Source organism: Alternaria ventricosa (genome assembly GCF_023758065.1).
Source record: "Alternaria ventricosa strain BMP 2768 chromosome Unknown scaffold_9, whole genome shotgun sequence".
Lineage (NCBI taxonomy): Eukaryota > Fungi > Ascomycota > Dothideomycetes > Pleosporales > Pleosporaceae > Alternaria > Alternaria ventricosa.
The window spans coordinates 1-18,149 of record NW_026055689.1 but is presented as its reverse complement, the minus strand read 5'-3'; the positions used below and the strand labels follow the sequence as shown (position 1 = coordinate 18,149).

Here is an 18,149-nt window from a genome sequence, read left to right as displayed (position 1 = left end):
AATATGTTGTCAAAGCAAGCTTTTGCGCAAACAATCACAATACACTCCCCTTATACCCACCTTCGCAACACTCTCGCTACACCAAACGCGAAGTCTAAAAACGATGGACCCTTCTTCCGGCTTCACTCCCAAGAAAGCCCTTGCCAGCTGGACGCACGCCAAACTCTTACAGAACTACACCGAGCTTTACGCAGAGTACGACAAGTACGCACAGCTCGCCGCGCAGTTCGACGGCCCCAGATTACCCTTTGGACGAGAGCGCAACCTTCACAATCTAGTAAATGCGCGAGCGAAGGTGGAGCATGATATCAAAAGGCTGAAGGGGGCGTACCAAGAAGAGCGTATGAGACTAGCGTATCAGAATCTCGATGCGAAGCTCCGTGAGGCACTCGAACAGAGTCGAGACACATTGGCAGCTGTCTTGGACGAAGATCGCCGTCCTGCGCCGGACAAGCTCATGAAAGAGAAGGCAGAGTTGCAGAATGAGAAGAGCGGCCTGTTGTTGCAGTTACAAGACTTGTTGGAAAAGTATAAACAGCTGGAGAAGCAGAAGCAAGGGAAGAACGAGGGCAACAGTGGTAGCCTAGATGAAGCAGAAAGAGCCAGGGACCGGTTGCAGGGTGAGCTTGATTATGCTCGGGCAGAGTGTGAAGAGTTAACACGGAATGTAAAGTTCCTTGAGGATGCGCTGACACTAGAGCCATAGATGAAGGGAGAACGGAACTAGATGCAGATGTGCAGAAACACGTGTAAATAGATGGGTACATCGAAGTAGGGTTCATAACACGAGGATCGTCATGTGCGCAGTGGGTGCATCCGACATCGATTTATCGTATCTCAGGTATCGGATTTCATATCTCGTTCAACGCTGTGAAGTACCTTCGCAATGAACGTGATGAATGAGTGCATGCATCAATGATCGCTGAGCAAAACTACGTGACTATGTAACAGTCCAAATCAGTATCTATACGAAAATACTGGTTTACTAGACGATGAGCTTGAGCCACTCGACGAGGGTCTATCCCCATTAATCTCAGCCTTATCCTTCTTACCCAGCACAACCCTCTCACACCAAGAGCACCAACTCCTCAGCTCGCCTTTGACCTCTCGCTCAAGATACTGAATCGACTTCTTCTTTTCGTCCTCAAACAGCTTAACGCATTCGCCAACGCGTACCTGCTTCTTGTGTTTGACCTTGAGCACGCCCCCGATGCCTTCGATCTCCTGTGTAAGGTAGGAAGAACCCCTCCAGCGTTCGGGCGACTCGGGGGTTTGTGATCGCTCTTTCTCGATGGTGTCGAGGAGATTTTGCTCGCATGTCTCGTGCTCGACGATGTGTGCGCCTAGGCATGCAGAGCCTCGTCCGCATTCTACGCCTTCGTTACCCTCGCCGAGGCCGATGCCTACGCCGCCGTGCATGTGGCTGTACATGGTGCGCCAGCTCCAACCGCGCACGTATGTGGTGTCGGCGTTTCGCAGGTCTTTGCCACATGGCGCGCAGAGCCAGACTACGTTGTCGCAGTTGCAGGGTGTACGCTCGAAAGCTGGCGCCGTAAAGGCTCGCGGGTTGTCGCCATCGAAAAGCACTGGATGTGTCTCTGGTGACCCAGGTGGCGAAGGGGACGTCGACGAGGAGCGCTGCTTCTGCACAGCCATGAGCAGTGTGAGGGGCGCTTTGGTGCACGTTCGGCATAGCCGGCGATGGCGAGCTCTGAGCGTGGGCGTTGGTGGTGGCTTCATCGTACAGTTCTGCGAGACCTGTCAGCCCTGGGCCCTTTCGTTGGCATCTGAATGTCGTACCCGGCATACGACTGTCCCACACCGTTGACAGTCGCCCACCATATCGCGGGCGCATTTGCCAACGCGACCAGTCGTCATGCGGCTCTCCAAGACATTTCGCCCCTCCTGCAGTCGCGAACCAAGCTTCTCACTGAGGTCATCGTCTTCATTCTCGCAATGAAGCGTATGTTTGACCAGCTGGCTGCGATATTCGAGCAGATTGGCGCGAAATTGCCTGCAAGTTCGTGAAAGGTCGTGGAGCGTATTCAGGTCGAGTTGAGCAGCGAGCTGACTGACTATCCTGCATAGTTAATATGATTAGCATACATCAGAGCGCGGAATCAAGTCCATGCTATGGCTGGAGCGTACGGATAACAGCTAAGTGCCGCGCTGAATCCATTGATATTTGGGTTCGGCCTCTCGGCTGCTGTCGTCACGTCGTCTGCAGCAAGGGAGCGACGCGGCGGCAAGACGTTGAACCGGCCGGAAGAAGGATGGGGCGTCTCTAAATTGGGCAGTTCATCGTCTCCCAGATCAACTAGGACCACCATGGTTGGTAGCTACAAAACGAGTGTGCAGCATCGAAGCCAGACAGGGCTTGAATGGAGAGAAATGAGAGTCGTGATGGAGACTGCGATGCCGGAGTCATGACGAACTAGAGACACGCTCCGTCGCGTTGGTGGGGGGCTTGGCGGACAGCGGCTTTGCTTCCGTTCGTTACGCGTCGCAGTCGTTCGCTCTTCACTCGGCCCGTGACGTGGGTCCATCATCGTGACGCGAGCTGTCATGGTTCTGGGAAACAACGAATACATCGTCAATCACTCTGAGTTCTCGGGTTATGGGCACGCAACGAAGGAATACAGTACCAGTTCGACCCGAATGCACGCCTACCACGGGGATCCAGACCGACATGACAGGTATTCTCAGAGCCTCCTTGAAAGCCGACCGCAACATTGGTTGCGGTTTCCCCTGGAGGAGCCGATCGTTATACGGATGCACTTGCTAGTCCAGGCACAACTGGCAATTCTAAATATGCTGACGATCCGTCTCAGATTCAATTTACAACTAACTATACAGCCAACCACTTCAACGATATCCACGTCGACTAAAACCCTGACGACCGTACCCACGCTGCCCCCAATCTGCCTCACGCTCGGTCATTGTTAGTCCGTTCACCGCGCGCCCAGTTACCGGATTCCAACTTCCAGTTGCCCCGATGAAACTTTCTTCGCATTGCTCAGGTGGCGGGTGAATATGGCATCCTTTGGGGTTCACCGGCCCGTACCAAACGACATCGTGCGGTAGCCCTTTCCTGAGAACTCCAATCTCTGCTGCTCGTCTCGCAGTCTCCCTCTGGCCATCCTGCACTCGCATACTTTCAGGGTGCATGACCTGCGCACGCACAGTTCTTAGTTCGTGGTTCGAGTTGACGAAGTCTTTGCCTAAGATATCCATGCATCGCTGGATATACTCTTCTCTCTGTATCTCCTGGCCTTGGAGATCTAGGATGTGTACACCGTCGTATTGTGCGTGGTTGTTAACTTCAGGATGTGAGTACGCATCGCCGTGGGTTTCTGGTTGTGCGCAACGACAGAATTGGGAGTCAGTGAGAGTTCTATCGTAGCCGGTGTAGTGGACCCGTGTCTGTCGTCGGTTGACTACTTGTTGTTGTGGAACAACTGCCAATTGTGGAACGAGGGCCAGCTGCGGGTTCTCTGGCTGTACAACATAAGACACTGGAAAAGGTACTTGTTGTGAGAACGTAATGTTATAGGTATACCCCGACTGCCTGTAGGGAAACATGGCTTTAGTTTCTTAGAGTAGCAGGTGGTCGTACTGTTGTTATGTGGTGAGAGCGTGAGGATTCAGAGTTGAGTAGCCTAGGATATGGTTTTATACCTTGAATATGTCACTCGCAATGGCCACGTCGTCTCCTTGAGATCGTGGTGTACATGCGTTCACATCTCCAGGCTACTGTGACATCTAAACTTCAAAAAGAAGTTGAAGACCTTGTACTCCATTCTTCATGCACCTCATACAGTACACGGGGTGAGGAAGGTAATAAATACTCACAGCTAACTGATTAGAAGTGCCAAACCGTTGTACGTTTGAAATTGTTTGAATGCGGCTCTTCGTTTATAACGGCCGAACTGTCGTGAAGGTCACGAAGTCATGATATGAAGACGGAGTGTCGAGTGGAGGAAGCGACGATGAGGATGAACGCGACTGGTCGCTAGCGTCTTGGCATTTGTGGATCGATCTGAAGGAGTGATGCGGTTTCTCATGCATGTCACAATCGCTGAATGAGGGGCATTATCGCACCAACGCGACGCCCCCGGAAAAACCATCTAACTTCACACATGTCCTTGTTACCTCCCCTTCCCCATGGCGCATGGTCGGCAGCGGTGAATCGGCTTCGGCTCTCCACGACGCTGACCGAATGGGGAGACCGCGATACTTACTAATGACGACAAAGCGATCACGTCCGTCCAGTGCCAGACATGCCGGTAAAATCTCACTCCTGCGATATAGCATACTCGCAATACGATACTGGCCTCACGGACTTGACGCCCTTTCCATCCGTAGTTTGCGGGTCGTAGCCGGACGCTAATGCAACGAGCCCGTACCGCTGGCCCCCATCTGCAGCAAAGTGAGCTAGATGTAATCTTCTACAAAAGCAATGTGTGGGATTTACAAGGGACATGTAGTTTCGTCCCTGCGTCCTCTATCGACATAAAATTCGCACCAAGCAAGTATCGTCTATCACGCCTGCAAAGACCGTCGAGCAACAAAGCATTGCGACAAGATACAGTCCTACCATCGAAGCATACAGCACCATGACGACTTTCCTCCTTCGTGACATTCGCATTTTCACTGGTGAAGAGACTATCGACGAAGGATATGTCCACGTACTTGATGGCAAGATCAAGAGTGTCGGACCCATCAGCGATGCGCCGCTCGAACCAGTAAAGACATATTCGAAACCGGGCCACACGCTTCTCCCTGGCTTGATCGACTGCCACATCCACGCCGACAGGGCTGATCCCGAAGCCCTACCCCAAGCGTTGCGCTTTGGCGTGACTACCGTTTGCGAAATGCACAACGAGCTTGAGAACGTGCAGAAACTGAAGAAGCAGACTTTGGAGCCAGATACTGCTTCGTACAAGACGGCAGGTCAGGCCGCTACTATCGAGAGCGGGTGGCCGATACCCGTAATTACGGCCCACGACAAGAGCCCGGAGACAGCGGCGGCTATTGCAAAGTGGCCCAAGTTGACGGATCAAAGCAGCGTGGTGGAATACCTCGAATGGACTAAGAAAGAGATGCAACCAGACTACATCAAACTCATGCACGAGAGTGGGACCAGCATGGGACGCGAGTTCAGCTATCCCTCAGTCGAACTACAAAGAACCATCATCACGGAAGCTAAGAAGCGAGGTTACCTGACCGTTGCACACGCTCTCTCCCTGCGAGACACTCTCGATGTTCTGAACGCGGGTGTTAATGGCCTCACACATACGTTCTGCGATCAGCCACCCACTCAGGAGCTGATAGATGCGTATAAGAAAAATAACGCATGGGTCAATCCTACACTTGCTGCAATCGGTAGTCTGACAACTGAGGGCAAAGAGCTGCAGCATCAGTTTGCCCATGACCCCCGGATCAAAGGGCTGATCAACGACGATCGCGTGGGTAACATGTGTAAGTGCATGGGATTCGCTGCTGAGAACGGTAAAGTGGAATACGCATACGAGGGCGTGAAGAAGCTGAGAGAAGCGGGTATTGATATCCTCTGGTAAGTGAATTGTGTGTATGCTATTGACCAAGTCACTAACGGACTGTAGCGGCAGTGATTCAGCAGGACCCGCAGTAGGAACGGCATTCGGTCTGTCAATGCACCAAGAATTGAACGTCTTCGTACACAAGATCGGCATGTCACCTGCGGAGGCTCTGCGCTCGGCCACGAGCCTGGTCGCCAAACGTTTCCAATTCACCGATCGCGGTTGTCTGGCGGAAGGACTCAACGCCGACATGTTGCTGGTTGAAGGAAACCCACTTGAAGACATTGACGCGACGTTGAACATTCGCGGTGTTTGGAGAGATGGCAATCTCTGCGGTACGTATGTTGAGAAGCTGGAAGCCGGTGTGAAGCCCTTGCTGGGCTGATGATGCATGTCACCGATGATGTTTGGGGAATTCAAGGTTGAGTTTGGTGGCTGTCGGCAGTCGCTCCGTATTGATTTAGAGCTACATGTCACCTCGCCTGTGTGATTGTACCAAAGATTCAATCCTTATGAATCATTCAACTGCGCGAACGACCCCTTGGGGGTATATAAAGACGCCGCGAGAGGTGTTGTAGAACCCCAGCATTCGCATCAATTATCCTCCTCCTCCACTCCATTTCTCTCTTCACCATGACTGACACATCAGAATCCAAGTTACTCCAAGGCTATGTTAAAGGCTACCCCAAGCTTGCCCGGTCAATGGGCATACGACCTGAGAGCGCCATCTTCCGTAGCTTTGGTGCACTAAACGCGAAGAACTTGCTATACATGCAGGCGGAACTAACATACTTGGAAGAGGAATTACGAGATATGGAAGTCGCAGACCACGCCAGCGATGAAGGGGAGAAAGCCCGGTATGCTAGCGACTGGTTCTGGCTTGAAGTTTCAGCAGAGGAAAGGGATGGTGTCGACGCATCGCAACTGAGTCTCATCCTCAAGATTCGAGAGAAGCTTAGGGAGTACAGTGAGTACCCATGTTCATAAAGACACCAAGATTGGCGATACTCATCAGCACAGACGAGACATTGTACTATCAGGCAGAGATCTACAAGCTTGAGCCTCCGGACTACTTCGATCTCAAAGACATCCAGGGCTTCATTCGCAGCCCGGAAATGGAATTGCCGTTGGTTGGTCCGGACAGAAATATCTGGGGTAAATACAATGATCCCACTGCTCACGCAGACGATGGCTTGATTGCTCTATGCCCACGAGAGCGCACCGACACGTTCACGACTATGCTCTCCGATCGACTGGTACACGTCTTTTTGTTCTTCAAGAAGCTATACCCAGGAAAGGAAAGCGAAAAGCCCATGTATTTCTATCGTGACGACACGATCTCAGCAATCACGTTTTGGTTGACCTGCTTCATCGCTTCCATCCTCCCGGTCATGTCGATCATCGCGCTTGTCAACATACCCTCGCTGGTACATCGTCTCGCCGCCATTGCTGTGTTCAACGGCATTGTGTCGCTCTGTTTGAGATGGTTCACGGAGGCGAGAAGGACCGACGTCTTCGCGATAACAGCAGTGTAAGTTCTAGTAGATGTTCAAACTGTATGTGATCTGACTTTGAGCTTAGTTTCGCGGCTATACAGGTCATTTTTGTCGGCCAAACACTCGTTCATGGGTTGTAGGAAGTTGTATTCGCACCCAACAGTATGTTATCGAGATGCTTTGCGCAAGATGATGCGCTCACCAATTTTCAACTAAGACACTGTATTTTTGCTTCTTTTATTCTTTCTTATAGTACAGCTTGGAGGTAGGCGATATGCGTTTGAAGGTTCTATATCATTAGAGAGCTAAGCCTGAAGGTAGGCAATAGATGAGCCGCTTTTTGGAAGCTTATCTATCGTGAAGTTTGAACGTGACAAGACCTTCCTGGTTGCTTATGTTACAACGACATGATTTCTGTAATCCTCTACTTGCTTGTATGGCGACACCTTAGCTGAACTTCAGTTTAATTTTTGCTCCTCGTCAATCCACGCCATGTACGCCTCTTTGAGCTTCAATACAAGCCCCTGCCATTCCTCAACAGTGAAGCAACTGCTACTTTGCCTCGATTCCAGTTTCGTCTGGACCACCTCCTGTAGTGCGCTATTAATGCTCTGCTCCAATACCTGCTCCAGGGCTTTACCCTTGTCTGCTTGAAAATTATAACGGTTCTCTCCACCTACGCCCGTTACGAACCCCGAGGCCCGAGCAGTGAAAGCATCAGCACTGGTGCGCTCGCTCAGACGTATCAAGATCGTGTATTGCAAAAGGAGCTTTGGCGAAGACCCTGGATGTGGAACGGTGTCTTTGATTCGAAAATTGACGCGGCGGATGTTGTTGGACGTTGGATGAAAGAGTGTACTCGGTTCTCGGAGCCAGCTCCCATTTGAACGTGTGAGAATCTTCCCAGGTGGGGAGGTTCGTAACAGGAGATCAGCAGTCCAAGTATATGATCCGAATAGTAGCGAGAGAAGCTCCAGCCATATCGTCTTGCAGGTATTGAGGAGACCACGAATTGTTTTCGGTAGCTGGGCAAAGACGCCTTTGACGGTCGTTACGCATCGTTCTTTCCCGCAATGATCTATGATTCTTCGCTCGAATTTGCCGACGATGTAGCCGTAGATGTGGTTTCGAATTTCTGCTGGGAGGTCGAGGAATGTGCACCGTTCTATATTTTCATCCTGTCCGCTCGGGGTGCTTATTATTGAGATCTGGTGGTCCTCTGGCTGAGAGTTGGATAGTAAGTCGGACATTGGAGCGCTTGAGATGCAGGCTTCTGGTACGGGGGAATTCCGCGGTGAGCCCATCTTGCGATGCTTTGACGACGGCCAAGCGCTGTCAATGGAAAATTGTTTGGAGTTGAACAAAAGGTACCGAAATGCTTGCAGACCTATGGTATTTATTCTAGAGCGCGCTGCACGACACTCGGACTGGCTTGCAAGTAGTGGCGACGCTACCAAGGTAAGTAGCCTGCTGCCTAGTGACCCCTTACCATTCCAGGGACTGCGGGCGTCAGGGGTCGATGCAGAGAGCTCCTTCGGCTACAAAAGGCATCGCATTTAGGAATGTTGTCTCCAAAGACTATGCGACGTGTGTGTTGTGTGGGAATGATGACTAGGGAGCAAGGTAAAAGGATGTAAAGAAGTCGCGGACCATCCGCCAGGCTAAAGTCCGCCTGTCATTCCCGTGCCGTCAGCTCACGTCATCGTTGATGGCAACCGGATGTCTTCTATAACCAGATCGTGAGACGCATCAAGCATCTCTACAGTTAAAGTACAGAAAATGTCAGAACCGGTAAGCTAGAATGCCTATCCGAATGCGATGTCATTATAGTGGCCATGCTCGCACTAGGCTAGCCCTGTCTGCTAACATCTCCAAGGCCGCCACCAACGGTTTCGCTGAGAAAGACGGCCAGTTCCGTCGCAAACCCTCTGCGTTTCGCAATTTCATCTCTTCTGATCCTAATTCAGAGTTCCCAGCGGAAAAGGATCGATATGCGCTTTACATTCACATGGGTTGCCCTTGGGCACATCGCACGAACCTAGTGCGTAGCTTGAAAGGACTCGAAGACATTATCCAATTGATCGTATGGGATCTATCGCTTGTGCATGACAAGAAAGGGTGGGGCATGTCTGGAAAGCCTGGGTTCGAGCAAGAGCCGTTGTATGGCTATACGAACTTGAGGCAGCTGTACGAAAGGGCGAACCCGGAATACGAAGGGCGGTACCTCGTCCCGACGCTTTGGGACAAGAAGAAAGGCGAGTCTTGTGACTGCGATTTTGAGAATAGTGTGCGCTAACTTGCTCACAGAGACAATTGTGAACAACGAGTCCAGCGAAATCACCCGTATGTTCTACACCGAGTTTGATGCGTTCATTCCCGAGCAGCTCCGAGAATCCAGCAAAGGCGACAAGGCCATCTTGCCGGAGCATTTACGCAAGGACATCGATGCCATGAGTGAGTGGGTTTACGATACCATCAACAACGGTGTGTACAAGACTGGGTTTGCTCAGTCACAGGAGGCATACGAAGAGCACGTATACCCCTTGTTCAAATCTCTCGATCGCCTGGAAGAACACCTTGGTCAGCCAGGCCATGGTCCATACTTGTTCGGCGACCACATCACCGAAGCAGACATCAGGCTGTATACTACTATCATCAGATTCGATGTTGCGTACTTCACAATCTTCAAATGCAACCTCAAGATGATTCGCTATGAGTATCCGCGGCTGCACGACTGGGTACGCAGGCTGTACTGGGACGAGAGCGAAACGACTAACTTCGGTGCGTTCAAGAAGACGGTTGACTTTCAAGCGGTAAGTGAACAGTCAAAGTAAAAGACTCGGCACAAGATGGCTAACGTGTTCCAAGTACAAGGATGGCTACTCAAACGCTACGAAGGCGAAGATTGTGCCTGTGGGACCGAAGCCAGAAATCATGCCCTTGTAGATCGTTTGCCTGCAATGAATATTTGTTTTCTTGGTCTGTAAGCGTTGAACAGAACTCCCATATCATCCAAATATTTTCTTCCAACCCTAACCTCTCCTCCTCGTACTTGGCCGACCCTGCATCGTCGGTATCTCTGATATCACCTGCGCCATCAGTAGTTCCCAATCGCAATACCCCAGAGGTACAAGCGCCCCTTCTGCCCAGTACTTGTACTTCTCGTCCTCAGACATGGAGGCCAAGACAGAGATACTCTTCTCTTCAGTCGAAAGAATAGTATCGTCTTGTTCCAGTTCCGGCTCGACCGGTCCGGGTGTATCCGCGATGTCGAGGTGCGGTACAACATAATAACAGGATACCATATGTCGTACGCCAATAGCACAGTGCTGAAGAGCATCACCGGTAGCGCAGACCGTCATGAGACAGATACCCAGGGCGCGCCATCTCGGGCCCTGTGTATTGAGGTTGCCACACACACCGAGGTATATCGTCAATATAGTAGCCATGACCAGGGGCAGGCTCAGGATTGGCGATGATCGTAAAGGCTTCTGGTGTGCTTCTCGGACACGAATCTGTGTTCTCATTAGATATCGACGTTATGGCGGGGAAGAGATCTATCTTACATAATGCTCGGTGAAAGGTGAGATGTACTGCAGCGCATCCCAGGAGAAAACATACGCCATGGCTAATCGCGTCCATGGACCGACAAAGTAGTAGTCGGCAACATAGCTCGCGATGAATGTTCCGTACACCGCTATCATGGTATCTTTAGCGAGACCAAAGTCGATAGCAAAGCGTGTTTGATACGCCAATATCGCAAGCAGGGTCGTCATGAGAAAGACTGCCCACACCTCATCCTGGGTCGTCGAACGAGCCCAGAGGGGCAGAAGAAGCGCGAGTGCGAGGCGTAAGAGTAGTTGAGAAGTCGAGAGCGTCATCTCTTTGTGAAGTTGGTGATGGGAGGGTCGGGAGAAGTCCATGTGGTTTCATTAGTTACAGGTTGTGTGATGCAATCACGCGTTGATTGCCTTTCGCTTCCCGTCATTACTATTGCCCTCTGTCGAACCACAGGGTCGTACCGTACTTTCACTCTTGGTGGAGTGGTCTACCGTTTCTACGTGCGTTCATTGCTACCCCACGAGCTGTAGCCTGCGAGCAAAAGTTATCCGTAGGTAACCTTCTCCGGTAATGGCCCGGCAGGTATGTGCGGCCGCTGCTCCTCCATCGCATCCGCATCCGCATATCGTGGTACATCTTGATGTGTCTGCCCAAACACCACGGGTTGTGGCTTCGCATAGTGTTCCCTCGTTTCCTGCGCAAACCCTGTATTCACATCCTCCATACCCTCTATCCTGCTGTCATGTCGGCTCGCCACACCACGTAGACCAAATGCTACAGGATCATGGCCTTCCCACCCCTCGCTTACCATCTTCTCTACCTTTTCAATGACCATCCTACAAAGGTCCCGGTGTCCTTCTTCCATCTTGCCCTTCACGAAGGGCATAAGCCACCATGCGCAGGTGACTTCTACGTCTTCTACGAGCACGAACTGCGCGTCTCCGACGCCCATGCCCTCGCCCTCAACCTCGCTGCCCAGTTCGCCGTTTGCAACTACCCTGTATTCGGCCCTGAGTATCACGCCCGCCGCCGCATCCGCGCGCGTCTTTATGCCCTGCCTCGTGTTCTGGTAACAAACCGGGAAGGTAATGTATTTCTTCCCGTACTGCCCGATGCCCGGAAACCAGGTTATACACTCGCTGACGTGGTATGTTGCGACGGGGTATTGGTCGGGCGGATACCAGTATGTATCTTTGAGGGTCGCTTCGGCGGTGTTGGGGGCTGTCTCGTAGCCACAGCTAAGGGCTTGGAGTGTGAGGGTCGTGTCGTGGTCATGCAGCGCGGCGACGACCGAGGCGGGGGAGATGTGGCTTGGGAGATGATGCGCGACGTGGAGGTTGTGTTTTGCGCTCATCGTGAAGGCGCGATTTCGTGGACGCGTAGGAGATCAGGCTCTTGGTAATGGAATCCTCGGTTTCCCGTCTAGTAAGGCTAAAGATAGAAGATTCGTGGTGTTTTCGAGACCGGCTGCGAATGATGGTGAACGTAACGATTAGCGACTACAATTACTAGGAGCTATACAAAGTTGGGTATCGAAGTCTTGGAAGTCAAAAAAGTAAAGAGAAAATGTGCGAATGACGAGGCTGTAGGGCGACTAGCAGTAGCTGACGCATGTTGCGTCGCTGACTGAGGCGTTGCTATCTTGGTCTGAAACAGATGGATGGGCATCACCTGCGACGCGAAGGGGTCCGGCGGTAAACGTCATCACCGTGTCGCGCTATTCCGCATACGGTAAGGTTCTATTTTCATCCCACCGTCTTTTCAGGATTATTGCCCTTGCGAGCAAGGACCGAAACTTGGATTTTGTATTTTCGTGAAGGCTTCATCAAGAACTAGCATTGCATTGACATTACTGGGACGAACCGTAGAGGACGTCGACCACAAGACGCATTGCGCAGAGAACGTTCCCCCAAGCCTCCATCCTCTCCCGTTGCTTATATGGTATACCTGAACCCAGCTTGGCCTTCGTTCTCATCCATCGGCTCTCCATTAGCCCTCTGCCGGTCTACTATCTTGTTCTTCCTCAAGAAGTATGTCGTAGTGCAGCACAACACTAGCAGGATGTAGATTTGAAGACCAGTCGTTACCCAGAGACCCGTAATGTATGTTGGAGCTTCTTCTTGAACGAAAGTCGTTGACGCAAGAATACCGCCGATTGCACCGAAACCGATCTGGAGAGCGCTTCCGACAGACCGCTTACTTTGGCCACGGATGTTGTTGCTTTGGTACGCGAGAATTGCCGGGACGTTACCCTGGCAGCCGCATACTCCGAGGAATGAGCCAAAGTACCTTGCCCCGTTGTTTCTAGCATATGCTACGATCATGAGACCGATGATGGCGAGGATCGATTGTGCAGCGATGACAGGAGCACGAAGGCGGTATTTGTCTCCTAGCCATGCGAAACCGAAGGCTGTGAACATCGCAAACAGACTAGGTGGTGCGGATAGAGCGTTCGCCTGACCAGGAGAATAGCCCATGCCGAGAAGGATGACCGGGAGGAAATAACTGAAAGCATAGGCTGGCATAGTAGTCGACATGAACAACGTGGCGTACGCCCATAGCTTGAGGTCTTTCAAGTGGTAACAGAACTTGGCCCAGGTTAAAGGATCCGCTATCGAGTCGCCTCGGTCGTCTTCGATACGCTGCATGATGACAGCAGCTTCCGCGGAAGTGAGGAAACCTTTCCTCTCAGCTTTGTCGGGAAAGTCCAGAATGATGAACCAGGCCGCGATCGCGACAACACAGGTCAGGATGCCCTCTATATTGAATGTTAGTATGACTTGAACCTTGAATCGATGTGATGCCCAACGTGAAGAGGTGATCCAGATACACATGGGTGGTGGTGCAGTCTTACCTATGATGAAGATCCATCTCCAGCCGCGGAGACCGCCAACACCTTCCATCTGCATGAGACCATATGCAAGGATGTTTGCGAGGCCACCAATGCCGACGGAAAAGAGGTAGAAGCCACCTAGTCTGTACGCCGTAAGCCATTGCTACCATGCATTTGATTTGATGAAAGTCACATACCTTTTCTGTGTTTCATAGCGGCGGTACCAGCAGGTAATGAGGTATACACATCCGGGGAAGAACCCGGCTTCGAACGCTCCAAGTAAAACGCGGCATATGGCAAGTGAGATCCAGCTTTCGACGAAGCCCTGACCGATCATAACAGCACCCCATGATACGGCGATGAAAGCTAGCCAATTGGCGCTGCCAATTTTGCGAAGGACGATATTGGATGGAAGTTCAAGCAGGAAGTACGTTGGAAAGAATAGAACCAAGACGATAGTGTATCGATCTCCGATCTGTAGGTTGAGATCCGGACCCATTCCAGCAACTCGAGCATTGGAGATCTGTCACTTGTGAGCGTTTATCCTAGACGCAAAAGGGATGTATCTGAACTAACATTTGTGCGATCTATGAGCGCAATGGAATACAGGGCACCCAAGATAGGAAGCAGCCTCCAATCGACCTTGCGGATCAGCCTCTTCTCCTCAACTTGATCGTAAGCATAGTCGGTGACATTGTTGTCCGTAGCCGTTGGACTAATCGCTTCCTTGTGAACGGTGTCCTGCTTATACTCGTCGTCGCTGTTCATTATGAACGGAAGATGCAGAGATGTCTGCACTGTAGAAAAAGAACAAGAGGATAGGAGAGGATCGTCGCAGGGACAAGAACAGCTGTGGATTACTTATCTTATCACTCATCCACTTATACAGGAATGACGAAGATGGAGACCGAGGCAAGTTCCGGACTCCAGCCAGGGCGTGGCTTCCCAAGAGCTCGGGACGTCGTGGCTGGGCATGCCGTGTGTTCCATCTGATCGATCACATAGCGGAGAGATAGCCTATTGATCCTTAGGCACGTCTAGTATGGACTCAAACGGAGCGGGTAGACGAGTAACAGGGTCTGATGAGATCCAACCAAGTCATCAGAAGACCCGAGCACGAAGTGAAGAAGCCTTGGACAAGGAGGAACCTCCACGATGGGATACTGCTCCTTGCGCCATATTACCCCCGAAGTGCCAACGTCGCCAGCTTTGCGACACCGCTGTCATGCCGAGATGCCAAACCTGGGGCTGTCCAATGATGCTCGTGGTGAGGCATGAGTGCAGATCAGTCATCCAGTAATGACACCGAGAACGTCAGTGCTCAGCTTGTCTGGGCGTGCAACGGCGGGTTGGCCAGATTGCGGGGTTGGTCTTGGGTCGGTCTTGAGGCTCTTAGCCATGTGGATGGATTCCAAAACGCTCATCTGGGGTGCATGTCATCGGCGCGACTATAAAATGACAGCTCTAGTGCATCGCGTCGTGGTGAGTGTGGCATGTAAGCGAGATAGTCAGCATTGGGTCGAGACACGAACGGGGTGTGACATGTTTTCGTTCCGAGTCCTTGTGCAACCGAGCCCAGCTGTGTTCAGGTACAAAAACGCTTGCGTATGTGCCGTGCAATGATCCTAGATTGAGGACAAGGACGCGGTTGGCGTTCGCGCGAGATGAGATGGAAGACGCGGGGGCTTAGCGTCACTAGCGCCTTGGCGTGGAAGCACCGGATGTGGAGATGCTTTGCTCGCAATCGACTGAAATGCCTTTCATCAGTCACTGCCTCATTGCCTGCATCCACGGAGACCACACATCAGCATACCCGGAATTTTCCCAGACACGATTATGATTCGATTGACTTGTGAGGCTCCGGGAGCTCCACAGCAAGTTTCGATCGTGCTTGTCCTAGAGCAGCTGTCGCATTAACCTTCCTGATGGTTCATCGTCTACTCCGGAAACGAGTTCGACCTGTCGCATACATCGCGCTATCAAGCAATGCGAATGATGATATACGAGTAACTAGAGCTTACAGACTAATAAAGGAATGTCTACTGATGCGGAATCTGCCCACGTAGTAGTTTGAGAACCTTAGTAGCAATTTTCCGTCTCGGATCACGGGCATCGCCTTCGGCTATCCACCTACAGTACTCCTGTAGACCCAGATCGATGTTGACGCCATGTTTGCTTCAAACACGGCTAGCTGGCAGATGTGTTGCGATCGGTTGCGACAAAGACCACCTGTACGGCAGCAAATCTGAGTCTGTCAGCCCGTGTCATCAACAACAGTTCAACACTTACGCGGCAGTCACAGCGAACACCTCAGCGCGTTTGGCCTCAGTCAGTGTCCTCAAGCAGACACTCAGCAATACGTTGAAAGCGCCGATCACCCATAACTTCACACTCAAAGTGTCCAGATGTAACAGTATCAGGATTGACGCAATTGGCAGCAGCGATGCTAGTATGCACGTTATCCACGACGTGACCCTCAGTACTGTTGTATCATAATAGACCCGGCGTCCGTGATACTTGTCGGTCTTCTTCAATCGTCCGAGACCGCACTTAAAGAGAAGAATGGCATTCTCTGACACCCAACGAGAGAACGGATCGGCAGGCTCGCGGGGACAGACACCGACAAGATCGGGTGCATAGTTCTCGGGATCGTCAGGATGACCCCAGAATAAAGCGTCGAGACCCCCCAGCTCTCCACTCTCCATGTCCTCACTTTGTAGTAGGCGGTAGATATCGTTCAGGTCGAATCGGTCTGGTTCGGGTATCTGAAACAGTCTGTGCTGCTGCAACAACGCCTGATCTCCAGGACCGTCAGCTTTTCAAGGCGTATATATATCAGGGTCTCTATCGGATGATGAACTCACTATACTTCTCCAATTTGGTGGATATGTTGGCGAGCAGCTCGAGCTGGTATGAATCCCCATCTTTCGGGCTCTGTAACAGTTTCAGGTAGCTTGTCGCGTACCGATGTTTGTTGCCTTTCGCATTCGCTCTATCCTTTCTTTCTGTGTCTTGGAGATTACTTTCGAGAATAGCGAGCTCTGCTTGCATGTACAAGAGCATGCGCGCGTTGAGCGCAACAAACTTCCGAAAGATGAGAGTCTCTGGCTTAAGGCCCATACGTTCCGATAGCCTGGGGTAGCCAATTGGATGATTGCGCCACGCGGCAGAAGAAGCTGCTTTCTTCTCTGGGTCCTTCATCTTTTCACCGGACATTTCGAGTATGGGTAGTGCTAACAGGTATCTTCAGTGAAGAGTCGGAGTAAGCTGTATAGATTGTGCGCAGCAGTCAATAAGTAGGCAGCGTTCTGTCGATCAGGACGGTCATGCTGTGCTACGGGGCTATGCTCACATGTAATGTTTCACGGCGGCTACGGAACATGAGCAGCTAGCCAACTCACGCGCTCGAGTCGTACTTCGAGATTGGAACATCACACTATACAACGAGTGCGAAACCTCTTGATGGTCTACTTCGTATACTTGTAGCTAGACGACTGTTCAGGTATCAGATGGTCTGATAACTACAAGCAACGATGGTTGCATTTAGCAGAATAGGATAAGCCATTGCAGGTCTATCGTTTTACATATAAACGGCCATTCGTGCAACGTCTGCAACTTATGTAGTTCACACACGCTGTTTATTGGGGTAAAACGATCCATGCGACGGTAGCATATCAAAAACGTATGACGTTGTTGGAGATGCAGATTTACAGTAGCAGAGGCTATACCGTTTTCGATATGAAAGCAATCTCAACACACAACTCATGAAGATTCCCTCCGGGTACTGTCACGACGCAGAGCGAGCCTTCTCTCTGACGATCATATGAAATCATCCAGTAGGATTGATCACGTATGAGTGTCGGCACCAGCACTTCATCGATAGCAACGACACTTAGGCCTACTGTTCATGTGAATCTTGACACGCGAACACGACAACTGGTAATAGACAGGCAGAATGACAAGTCAGAGAATATGTCATTCCATGTCAGCCTTCCAGCACATGATCTCAATAGTCAACATCATATGCTCTGGTAGCAAACGAGCCCACTTCAGATTATAAATGACATCCCTAGAAACTTAGAGACGGCCAGTAACTTGAACCCATCATCACCTCAACATGGTTGGAACTAACCCCAGTAGTAGAACAGGAACCAAAAGTGGCCGGCAGCCCTCTTCGAGCCCAGGTGCGTGATCAACAGAACGACGCATGTATTGCTACATCTTGCTGACCATTATGTAGGCAAGAATTCCACGATCCAGTCTAATGCCCTCAAGCACAAACAAGAAGAAGACCTGCGCAAGGCCGCTCACGACTTGACTCGCGGCTGGATCTGCTGTGGCGGTACTGCCGCGTGCCATAAGTTCAACGAAAATCGAAGGTCCAAAGTAGCCACTGTACGTTGCAACAGGTGCACGCACCATGGATCATCTCACCACTCAACCCATACTCATGCGCCACCTTTCCATGCACCACCTACTCATGCATCACCTTTCCATCCACCACCTACTCATGCATCACCTTTCCATCCAACACCTACTCATGCATCACCTTTCTATCCAACACCTACTCATGCATCACCTTTCCATCCAACACCTACTTATGCATCACCTTTCCATCCAACACCTACTCATGCATCACCTAAACATGCAACACCTACTCATGCATCACCTACTCATGCATCACCTAAACATTCAGCA

General features: G+C 51.2%; 9 protein-coding genes across 9 annotated transcripts; 4 read left to right on the top strand and 5 right to left on the bottom strand.

The window, feature by feature from the left end:
• Nucleotides 1-103: 103 nt before the first annotated feature.
• On the top strand, nucleotides 104-706 carry J4E93_005682 (uncharacterized protein; the record flags this gene model as incomplete). Its single annotated transcript, XM_049343602.1, has 1 exon — nucleotides 104-706. The coding sequence occupies one exon, from the start codon at nucleotides 104-106 to the stop codon at nucleotides 704-706; it is 603 nt and encodes a 200-aa protein (XP_049198835.1).
• A 251-nt stretch (nucleotides 707-957) lies between these two features.
• Nucleotides 958-1,656, bottom strand: J4E93_005681 (uncharacterized protein; the record flags this gene model as incomplete). The annotated part of the gene is made up of 1 exon (XM_049343601.1): nucleotides 958-1,656. The coding sequence occupies one exon, from the start codon at nucleotides 1,654-1,656 to the stop codon at nucleotides 958-960; it is 699 nt and encodes a 232-aa protein (XP_049198834.1).
• Nucleotides 1,657-4,616: 2,960 nt separating this feature from the next.
• Nucleotides 4,617-5,946, top strand: J4E93_005680 (uncharacterized protein; the record flags this gene model as incomplete). Its single annotated transcript, XM_049343600.1, has 2 exons — nucleotides 4,617-5,575; nucleotides 5,625-5,946. The coding sequence occupies 2 exons, from the start codon at nucleotides 4,617-4,619 to the stop codon at nucleotides 5,944-5,946; spliced, it is 1,281 nt and encodes a 426-aa protein (XP_049198833.1).
• Nucleotides 5,947-6,194: 248 nt separating this feature from the next.
• On the top strand, nucleotides 6,195-7,096 carry J4E93_005679 (uncharacterized protein; the record flags this gene model as incomplete). The annotated part of the gene is made up of 2 exons (XM_049343599.1): nucleotides 6,195-6,528; nucleotides 6,582-7,096. The coding sequence occupies 2 exons, from the start codon at nucleotides 6,195-6,197 to the stop codon at nucleotides 7,094-7,096; spliced, it is 849 nt and encodes a 282-aa protein (XP_049198832.1).
• Nucleotides 7,097-8,858: 1,762 nt separating this feature from the next.
• J4E93_005678 (uncharacterized protein) lies at nucleotides 8,859-10,003 on the top strand (the record flags this gene model as incomplete). Its single annotated transcript, XM_049343598.1, has 3 exons — nucleotides 8,859-9,342; nucleotides 9,365-9,870; nucleotides 9,926-10,003. The coding sequence occupies 3 exons, from the start codon at nucleotides 8,859-8,861 to the stop codon at nucleotides 10,001-10,003; spliced, it is 1,068 nt and encodes a 355-aa protein (XP_049198831.1).
• Nucleotides 10,004-10,089: 86 nt separating this feature from the next.
• On the bottom strand, nucleotides 10,090-10,833 carry J4E93_005677 (uncharacterized protein; the record flags this gene model as incomplete). The annotated part of the gene is made up of 2 exons (XM_049343597.1): nucleotides 10,090-10,444; nucleotides 10,679-10,833. 2 exons carry the CDS (start codon nucleotides 10,831-10,833, stop codon nucleotides 10,090-10,092), a joined length of 510 nt encoding a protein of 169 aa, XP_049198830.1.
• Nucleotides 10,834-11,162: 329 nt separating this feature from the next.
• J4E93_005676 (uncharacterized protein) lies at nucleotides 11,163-11,972 on the bottom strand (the record flags this gene model as incomplete). Its single annotated transcript, XM_049343596.1, has 1 exon — nucleotides 11,163-11,972. The coding sequence occupies one exon, from the start codon at nucleotides 11,970-11,972 to the stop codon at nucleotides 11,163-11,165; it is 810 nt and encodes a 269-aa protein (XP_049198829.1).
• A 580-nt stretch (nucleotides 11,973-12,552) lies between these two features.
• J4E93_005675 (uncharacterized protein) lies at nucleotides 12,553-14,219 on the bottom strand (the record flags this gene model as incomplete). Its single annotated transcript, XM_049343595.1, has 4 exons — nucleotides 12,553-13,376; nucleotides 13,473-13,594; nucleotides 13,649-13,974; nucleotides 14,028-14,219. The coding sequence occupies 4 exons, from the start codon at nucleotides 14,217-14,219 to the stop codon at nucleotides 12,553-12,555; spliced, it is 1,464 nt and encodes a 487-aa protein (XP_049198828.1).
• A 1,517-nt stretch (nucleotides 14,220-15,736) lies between these two features.
• On the bottom strand, nucleotides 15,737-16,571 carry J4E93_005674 (uncharacterized protein; the record flags this gene model as incomplete). Its single annotated transcript, XM_049343594.1, has 2 exons — nucleotides 15,737-16,266; nucleotides 16,316-16,571. 2 exons carry the CDS (start codon nucleotides 16,569-16,571, stop codon nucleotides 15,737-15,739), a joined length of 786 nt encoding a protein of 261 aa, XP_049198827.1.
• Between the last annotated feature and the right edge of the window lie 1,578 nt (nucleotides 16,572-18,149).